The 9,019-nt window shown below is 56.5% G+C and overlaps 2 protein-coding genes across 2 annotated transcripts; one reads left to right on the top strand and one right to left on the bottom strand.

Moving 5' to 3' along the window:
• Positions 1-67: 67 nt before the first annotated feature.
• TMEM150A (transmembrane protein 150A) lies at positions 68-4,573 on the top strand. The gene is made up of 8 exons (XM_004388240.3): positions 68-125; positions 698-877; positions 1,350-1,397; positions 1,744-1,830; positions 2,406-2,473; positions 2,839-2,966; positions 3,179-3,356; positions 3,802-4,573. The coding sequence occupies exons 2-8, from the start codon at positions 813-815 to the stop codon at positions 4,041-4,043; spliced, it is 816 nt and encodes a 271-aa protein (XP_004388297.1). The 5' UTR covers positions 68-125; positions 698-812; the 3' UTR covers positions 4,044-4,573.
• Positions 4,574-5,205: 632 nt separating this feature from the next.
• On the bottom strand, positions 5,206-6,951 carry RNF181 (ring finger protein 181). The gene is made up of 5 exons (XM_004388241.2): positions 6,830-6,951; positions 6,060-6,190; positions 5,790-5,899; positions 5,559-5,633; positions 5,206-5,345 (listed from the first exon to the last, which is right to left on the bottom strand). Exons 1-5 carry the CDS (start codon positions 6,913-6,915, stop codon positions 5,286-5,288), a joined length of 462 nt encoding a protein of 153 aa, XP_004388298.1. The 5' UTR covers positions 6,916-6,951; the 3' UTR covers positions 5,206-5,285.
• Between the last annotated feature and the right edge of the window lie 2,068 nt (positions 6,952-9,019).

The following is a 9,019-nucleotide window of genomic DNA, read 5'->3' on the forward strand; positions in this document are numbered from 1 at the left end:
GGGGCCGCCAGGGGCGGGGCCGCCCGGCCCTTTAAACCTTTCAGGGCTGCTCCCAGAGTCGCAGCCGGAGACAGCACCACGAGGGGCCTGAGCGGGAGGGGTGCGGCGGCGGGCGCTCCGGGGAGGTGCGTACCGGGCCCCTTCCTCTTCCCAGGAGACCCCCGGCGTCCATCTCGGGAGGCTCGTGGCGCCGGGCCCCGGCGGGCATGCCGGCCATGGCTCCCTGCCTGAGCCCGGGTCCCCGCGCCCACGCTAGCGGGGGACCGGGGCGGGCTTCCCGCGTGAACCCGCCCCTTCCCCAGGGAGCCATGGTCAGGTGGCGGTCTGCGTGCGGGCGCGTCGCTGTCCCGCAGCCCGCTGCCGGCCCCGTACCTCTTCGCAGACTTTCCCTGGCGAGGCCCCTTGATTGTCCTAGCTCCAGCCCTTCTCCCAGCCCGGGTCCCTCGGGCGAGGAGGGTGATCCCTTCCTGATGTATGGCACCGCCTGAGCCTCTGAGCACGCCGGTGGCATTTCGGTGGACCTCGGATGCTCCCATGGATGCCCCAGGGTGTCCACGTCCTGGCCTAGGCTCAGCCCAAAGTTTGGGAAGTCAGAGGCTCAGTGGGATCTCCGGATCAAGTGTTGACCACCCTTCCCTCCCCACCCCCACCTGGTCCAGTTATGGACCCTGCACTTTGACCTGTCTCTTTCCACCAGACCAGGGCAGCTGATGGTTGTGAGAGAAGTATCTTAAGGTAGCTGGGCCTGGCCCCCTTCCCCACCCACCTCCTGTCCTCCCCCACCCTCACCACCACCCTGGCTCCCTTCCCTCATGACCGCCTGGATCCTCCTTCCTGTCAGCCTGTCAGCGTTCTCCATTACTGGCATATGGACTGTGTGAGTAAAAGGGGCAGAAGCAGTGAGGGGGGTAACTAGGAGACAAGACAAACCCAAGCTGAGGAGGGACAGGGCCTGTCCAGGACCCAGCTGGAGCTTGATGGCACACACAAATCCCTTGTCCCTGTTGCAGGCTCCAGGATGGTACCCAGGGCCACCCTGGCTGAAGCCTGGTCTGCATCTGGGCACACAGCCCCTTGGGATAAGCTGGCACCACTGCTGGCCCTGCAGGGTGGCACTAACAGTCATCCTTCTAGCCAGGGCAACTTGCAGGGGGACCACTCTGTAGCAAAGGGCCTCTAGTTGGAGGCCATGCTGTGGGCTCTGTTGTGGTACCAAGCCTCAGGGCCACCCCAACTCCAGAGTCCCCAACAAGGACAACAAGGCTGACCGGGGCTAGAAATCAAGGTAGAAGTCAGTGAGGGGAGGCTGGCTGGGGGGAGTAGGGCGGGTGACAGCTGTGCTCCTGCAGGTATGCCATGGCTGTGATGAACCGCCACGTGTGTCCTGTGGAGAACTGGTATGGCGCACTCTGCAGACAGCCTCACTCTAAAGCTCCCTTCATCTCTGTTCTGTCTTGGGTCCGGGGGCTGCCGCAAGCCAGATGGAGACCCTGGGCCTCACTGCTCTTCTCTGACATTGGCATCGCCTGCCCCTCCCAGGCATGGCTTTGTGCCCATCTACCCACTTCCCACCACCCCTTCTTCCCTGTGGCTTTTGTTTCAGGTGGGCCCCGGGGAGTGGGCGTTTCTGCCTCTGCAGAGGGAGGCCTGGGAGGGTGTCCTCTGTGAGGCCTGAGGCTACAGGCTGAGGGCCTGGGGGAACCCCCTCTCCCCAGTCTACTCTCTGTCCTGCCTGCCTGCCAGGTCCTACAATGAGTCCTGCTCTCCTGACCCCACTGAGCAAGGGGGCCCCAAGATCTGCTGCACCCTGGACGATGTTCCCCTCATCAGGTAAGGCCAAAAATTGGGCCAGTCAGGGAGACCCAAGGCCCTGCTTAGACTCCCGGCCAATTCCCTCAAGCAAAGGTCTTTCCTGGGGTCCCAGGGATAATATATTAATAGACTGTTAATAACAGTACTACCTGAAGGTTACTATGTGCCGGTCACTGTCCGGAGCACTTTACATGCATCATCTTGTTTAATTCTCTCAGCTTTGAGGCAGCTATTGTTTTCCTCATTTTATAGGTGAGGAAACTGGCTCAGTTATGTTGTTTGTCCAGGTCGCACAGCTAGTAAGTGGAGGCACCTGGATTTAAGGCCACGCCCTCTGGTTGCCTAGCGCAAGCTCGGCTCAGGGAAAGCCAGAGCCGCTGCAGGCCATGACAAGAAGTCTCTGGCCAGCGAGCAATCCCGGGCATTCTCTTATCTCTCACACCCACGAACTCTGCTGTTGGGGCCCAGCCTGGGACACTGCCCCCTCATAAATTAGTGGTTGCCTGCGTTGGGACAGGCCCCAGGGAGAGCAGGTGGGCCAGAATGGGGCCTCCTGACCCTCCCTCGTTCTGCCCTTGCCCCCCTCCTCTCAGCAAGTGTGGCACATATCCCCCAGAAAGCTGCCTCTTCAGCCTCATTGGCAACGTCGGTGCCTTCATGGGTGAGCTGTGCCCTTGGATTCCCTCCCCTACCCAGGGCAACCCCCCTTCCCAGCAGCACCCCCTCCTCAGAAAGGCCCAGGAAGCCCTTGTTCAGGGCAGCCCTCCCCCACAAAGGCTAAGGCAAGGGGACTGAAGGGGACTATCTCTGGCCTGAGGGTTTTTGTGAGGAGGGGCCAGAGGCTGACTCTGCAGCCAGAACCTTAGAAAACTCGGTTCACCACCACCTGTCCACTCCCTGTCCTCAGGGGCGGTAGGATCAGAGCATCCTGGAGAAAGATAGTGGCGGGCAGGCGGGGCGGGCGGGAGGGAGGCGCCAGGGCTGGCCCCACCCGTTCTCTCCTCAGTGGCTCCCGTCCTCCCCCAGTGGCTCTGATCTGCCTCCTACGCTATGGGCAGCTCCTGGAGCGGAGTCGCCACTCCTGGGTTAACACCACGGCGCTCATCACAGGCTGCACCAACGCTGCGGGCCTTGTGGTAGTCGGCAACTTTCAGGTGCACCTTGCTCCCCCTGTTGAACATTCCCTGACAGCGCCAGGCCGCCTGCAGGGGCAGCACCTCCAGGTTGGGGGTGGGGGCAAGAGGGGCTGGGAGTGAAAGGGAGGAGGAGAGGAGGAGAAAGAAGGAAGAAGTGCAGAGAAGAGTGATGAAGGAGGCAGGAGGGGGTAGGGCTGCTTCACAGGGCAGCTTCTCTCCTCTGGGCCCAGGTGGATCATGCTAAGTCTCTGCACTACATCGGAGCCGGTGTGGCCTTCCCGGCGGGGCTGCTCTTTGTCTGCCTGCACTGTGCCCTCTCCTACCACGGGGCCACTGTGCCCCTGGACCTAGCCGTGGCCCACCTGCGGAGTGTGCTGGCTGTCATCGCCTTTGTCTTCCTGGTTCTCAGTATCCTTCCAGGGCAGGGCAGCCAGGAACTCTCCTCTAGCCCAGCCCTTCTCCCACCCAAGGCAAGGGGGGCAAGATCCCAGGTCACACTGCCCAGTGTGTCTTCTGCTCTCCATCCAGGAAGGGGAGGCCTGATCCCTTGCCCCAGCCTAGTTTTCTATTTTGAGTCCCTGGGTGGCACAAATGGTTACCTGCTTGACTACTAACTAAAAGTTGGCAGTATGAACCCACCTCAGAAGCAAGCCCTGGTGATCTGCTTCCAAAGGTCACAGACTTGAAAACCACCCTGTGGAGCACAGTTCTACTCTGCACACATGGGGTCAGGAGGAGTCGGAATTGACTCTACGGCAACAGGTTGAAGTTATGGTATCTGGGAGTACAGGAGCGGGGAGGTGTCACCAGGTTCCCACACATTCTACTGAACATTTCCTTAGCCTCATTCCAGGTGGGGTCTTCTTTGTCCATGAGAATTCTCAGCTGCAGCACGGGGCAGCCCTGTGCGAGTGGGTGTTTGTCATCGACATCCTTGTTTTCTATGGCACCTTCAGCTATGAGTTTGGGGCAGTCTCCTCAGAGACACTCGTGGCTGCACTGCAGCCCGCCCCTGGCCGGGCCTGCAAGTCCTCAGGGAGCAGTAGCACCTCCACACACCTCAGCTGTGCCCCTGAGAGCATCGCCATGATCTGAGATTTGGGGAGGGTGGCTGGCCCCGGCCCCATCGCTCCCAACCCCACCTTCTTTGCATTTATTTTGTACCAAAAACACTTTTGAGAAAGTATTATGTTGGGATGTGGCTTCCTTGCTCCCAGAGGAGTGGCCATCCCACATCCATCTGTGCCACAGAGGAGCGGGAGGCCCTGCCAGCTGTCCAGCTGCTGCTCCCCCTACTCCCCACCCACGGGGTGGTTTGTGTTTTCAAATCACCTGTCTTCACGCGCCCAGCCAACCCTTCAGGTGCCTTCTACTCCCCAGTTCTGAGGCAGGACCACTGGGGTTTCCTGCTGCAGGAATAGGGGGCTGGGAAAGGCAGGAGGGAAATCTGGTGGGGGATGGGGGGCTGACCATGCTTTAGTCTGGTAAGGCCCACTTCCAGGCCCACTGAGCTGCACCGAGATTCTTCACTCTGCTCCTCACTTCCTTTAGGGCAAATAACACAGCAGAACCACATGGGTATTTTAGTAGTTTTTTTTTATATCTATTAAAAGAATTCTAATTTGCATGTTTGTAGTCTGTTCTGGAGAGTCAGAGAGGGCCTGATCCAGGAGTGGACAGGAGGAAGCCCCACCTCTGAGAGAGTCCTGAGTGTCTTCCACTCTTTGAGAGCAGGACAGCCAGGTGAAAAGGATGCTGGATGCCAACAAAATTCCTCTCAAGGGCTTGAAGTCTAAAGAATTGACCTGGTCTGACCTGGTCTAATAATTTTATTCACACGTCCTTCCCCATCTCAGAGCCTGGTTTGAACTTTGATTCTGGGGCGGGGCTTGGTGGGGGAGGTGTTTAAGGAGCAACTTTAAAATGTGAGAAGCTACAGAAAGCCCCTGGGATTCCAAGGTTAACTAAAAATTGCAGGGGAGAGGGGGATATAGGCTAGTTTTTCTTTACCAGCTTTAAGTAGCTACTGGTGCCAGTTCCGGACCCATTTCCTTCCAACCATGAACACACAGGGCTAAGCCCTGGTTGGTCCAGTGGCCAGGTTCTTCACTGCCCTGAGTCCAGATGGGCCAGCAGGCTTGGCAGGGAGGGAAACGAAGCCTGGAGCGTTCTCTGGTTCAGGACCACCTTCCCCAATAGCAGTGGGACTTGATGGGGCAGAGCCCCCTCCCAGGCCTGTGAGCAATGCAGCCGAAGGGTGGGTAAAGAGACCTTTAATGAGGATTCAAGGTTCAAGAGGAAGATGTTGCCGAGGGCTGGGGCTCAACCGCAACTGCTTCATGTGTACATGGCTCCATGGAGGTTCTCCAGTCGGTGCTTCTGCTGCTGCTTGCGAGCCTGGGGGAAAGAGGGCACAGTGGTCAGGCCTGTGAGTGAAGAAACAGGGCAACTGAAGGCCACTGGCATCTGCATTGCTGTGGCGCTCACCCCTCACCAAGACCAGAGCCAGGGATTCTGAGGGCCTACACAGGCCTGCTGAGGTGTGGAAGGAGGCAGCCACGGAGGCAAAAGGAGTCCCCCGGGACCCCCTCCACTTACGCCAGCCCCTACCTTATCTCGTCTGTGCTCTTCGTAAGTGTCGTCATCAGTGGGCAACTCATGGCGGCACAGGGGGCAGGAATTTGTCTGGGAAAAGCAGGGCAGTGTTCCAGCCTGGGTCTGGCCAAGATTCCTCCCCTGATCCCAACTGCCACCCCACTCCTTTGGTCCCCCAACAGTTCATAACAGAGACTTGAGAACTGGGCCAGGGCAGGGTGAGGGCTGGAAGAAGGGAAGCAGTACCTTGCTTAGCCAGGGTAGAATGCAGTTGGAATGAAAGAGGTGATGGCAAGGCATCTTAATGGCAGTCTCCTCCTCCTCAAATCCCAAAAGACACACGGGGCACTTGAGCTCTTTGAGAGGGAGTGCTGATCAGGAGAGCTGCTGTAGGCCCCACCCCCCAGCTCCCACTCCTAAAGGGCGCACTCCTGGGCAGACCTGGCCTGGGCAACTGAAGGAGCAGAGCACAGTCTGCTAGGGGAGGGCCTCACAGCATAGGGAATGTGTCCTCACCAGCCTGAGAGCCCCTGATGGTTGTCCTGGGGAGGCTCTCGACCACAGCCTTGGCAGCAGGTGGAGGCAAGTGGTGATCCCAATCTACTACCAAACCCCAGTCTTCAAAGTCCATCCTATTGAAAAGCGACCTGAGGAGGAGGATGCAAGGTCAAAACCAAGGAAAATCATACTTCCTCCTTGCCTCATAATCCACTGGACATTAATAATAAATATCCTGCCCAGCTGGTAGTCATCATAGCTACCCCACAGTAGGCGCTCCCTAGGTAAAAAGCACGGTGGAAAACGGTTTACAGCTGCGATCAGCCAATCCCAGGACGCACACTATTTATCCCCATTTTACACATGAGGCAACAGATTCAAAGAAGTTACTCAAGTCCAGGAAGGAATGATCTGGTAGAGCCAGATTCCAAATCGGCAGTACCGCCTTCGTGGCTGATGTTTCTAACAAACACACCTACTCACATTTACACGCCTCCACCCCGCCCCCGAAGACCCACCTTTTCCCGTACATCCTAGACCCCGCTGCCCTCCACTCCCACCACTCTCCAGCTCCAGTCTTCCCCCAAAATCCCCTTGCCCCGGCCCGCCCTGCCGATCCAAATTATCCCGAATCTCGCCGCCCGGACAGCACTCCAGATAATTCATCCAGTCCCTGCCCAGAATCCGCTGCCCCCGATAATCCGCCTTCTCCAGGCAGCCCCAGCCCAGAACCCTGTTGCCTTGGTCCTCACCCCCGAGCGTCGACCCTCCCAGCTCCCCACACACACCTTGCGAGTTCCAGCAGCATGTTGGTTCGGGCCTCCTGCTCGGGGTCCAACGGCTCGCAATCGTGCTCATCGAAATAGGATGCCATGACTGCCACGCTGACACAACCCTCGGACCCCAGCTTGACGGCAATCTCACGGCGCCGACCAATAAACTGGCGAGTTGAAAGAGGATGGCCAATCAGAGTATCCGGAGGGCGGGCACAAACGCTTGTTACCGCACAGAAGGCGGAAGTACTAATTTGGCTGCCTCTCATTGGCTCCAGTAAGTCAGGTGACCAACGACTAAGGCCAATGACAGGGGCAGGGACTGATTAGAAAACACTTGTTTTGGAGTCGGAACAAAGAGTAGATAGATGCTGGGGAGTGTGTGATTCTGGTCAAGTCTGTAGCACCCTGAAAAGTCAGTTGCTGGGCTGTAAGAGTCCTCAGTCTCTGTCATGAGGCTCAGAGGACTCTGGCAATGCAGATGCTCGCGCCCTGACCCTAAGACTCAGATCTGCGATCCAGGGGTGAGAGCCAGGATTCAGGGCGCTTCCTGCTGCTCTGCCCTCCCCCTCGCCCCTCGGCCCTCGCCTCTCGCCCCTTCCCCCTTGGCCCTCGTCCCCGTCCCCGCCCCTAGAATCTGCCCGGCTGGTGGCTCAGTGGTTAAGAGCTTGGCTGCTAACCAAAAGGCTGGCAGTTGGATTCCACCAGCCCGCCTTGGAAACCCTATGAGGTAGTTCTACTCTGTCCTATAGGGTCGCTGGAATCGACTTGCCGGCACGGGTTTTTGGCATTTCTGCACCTTTTGCGCTGCTTTCTGGATGGTTCCGGAGTTTACACTTGATTCCTCCCTCACCCCCCAAAAAAACAAAACCTTCCTGCACATTTCTTATGTGTTAGTCACAGTAATAGAGGGTGGGGCAAACCTCCCCACCAAGGAAGGGAAGATCCCTGCCGGGGAAACCCAGGGCCTTATCTGCTCTTTGGCCTATAGGTGTGACCTTCGTTCAACCCATTGCTCAACCTTTCCCCTAGGTTGTAGCTTCTGCTTCCCTATCTGTAAAACTAGCGGCTTTAATAGGCAAATGCATAGTGACCAAAGTTCATCAGTGATTACCAGGGACTAATGGTGGTAGGGAAAAATGGGGGGTAATGCTTAAAAGGTACAGAGTTGGAGTTCCGGCAAAATGGCGCACTAGGCAGAAGCACCATGCTGTCCCTCCACAGCAAAGATCCGAAAAACTAAGCCGAACAGAGAATACAACAATCCTGAAACCCTAAAACATCAAATGAAGGATAAAGAACTCAGCCAGGCACCAAATGGAGTGAGAAAACTGACAGAGAACGGAGAGCAAGGAGAGATTCATGCAGAGGTCCCCTACAAGCTAATGCAGCGCGGATCTGCCATCTTGGACTCCTATCGGAGACCAGCAAACGGTACGAGAAAGCAGCCTCACGGAGCATCCAGCGGGAGACAAAACAACCATCTCTTAACTCTCCACTCCAACGGCAAGCTCCCCTAGCATTTTTTTCTTTGTTTGTATGTTTTTGGCTCCTGTCCCTCTCTCCTCTCTCCCATATCCCTCTTAGCTCCACACATAACAGTCTCCCCACTGCATCCTGCCTACCTGCACTGTGCGCTTGACATCACACCATCAAGCAGCACGGGCACGGCCTACTGGAACCTGCCCTGCGCTGATTACCGACCCACTCTGGTGGCTGTAGTAAGTGCCACAAACAATCCATCCCAGTAACTCCTCTTCAGCTAGACCTGCCCTGCCGTACCATATCTGAGTGCCTGACCCTGCCAACTGGAGAAGGAGGCGAAAAGTATTTTGCCCATAGATGAGCAAACAACAAAGAACACTCAGTCTGCCTGCTCAGACATAGTCAAATTTAAAAAAAAAAAGAGGGGGAGGGGACAAAACAAACAAATCTGCAATCAATAAACAAGAAAAATAACTACTGAATGCCCCAAAGACAGCAGACAATATCAAAACATTTACAAAAACAGGACAGGATGGTTCCAGTAGGCGTCCAAAATAAAACACCAGATGACCCTCCTATATAAGAAAATGCACTAGAACTACCTGATAGGAAATTCAAATCTCTAATACTCAGAATCATCCAAGACCTGAGGCAAAAAGCTGACAAAGATGAGGAAAAAATAGACAAATTCATGGAAAATACAGACAAAAAATTGGAAGA

This window comes from Trichechus manatus, unplaced genomic scaffold (assembly GCF_000243295.1).
Source record: "Trichechus manatus latirostris isolate Lorelei unplaced genomic scaffold, TriManLat1.0 scaffold00208, whole genome shotgun sequence".
NCBI classification, from domain to species: Eukaryota; Metazoa; Chordata; class Mammalia; order Sirenia; family Trichechidae; genus Trichechus; species Trichechus manatus.

Bases quoted from the DNA above. Each gene is read 5' to 3' on its own strand.
- TMEM150A (XM_004388240.3), top strand. From the start codon at position 813: ATGACCGCCTGGATCCTCCTTCCTGTCAGCCTGTCAGCGTTCTCCATT. The intron at 1,398-1,743 runs GTATGGCGCACT...CCTGCCTGCCAG, and splicing joins GTGTGTCCTGTGGAGAACTG to GTCCTACAATGAGTCCTGCT. The intron at 2,474-2,838 runs GTGAGCTGTGCC...GTCCTCCCCCAG, and splicing joins CAACGTCGGTGCCTTCATGG to TGGCTCTGATCTGCCTCCTA.
- RNF181 (XM_004388241.2), bottom strand. From the start codon at position 6,915: ATGGCATCCTATTTCGATGAGCACGATTGCGAGCCGTTGGACCCCGAG. The intron at 6,191-6,829 runs GTGTGTGTGGGG...CCTCCTCCTCAG, and splicing joins ATGCTGCTGGAACTCGCAAG to GTCGCTTTTCAATAGGATGG. The intron at 5,900-6,059 runs GTGAGGACACAT...TCCCTCTCAAAG, and splicing joins CATCAGGGGCTCTCAGGCTG to AGCTCAAGTGCCCCGTGTGT.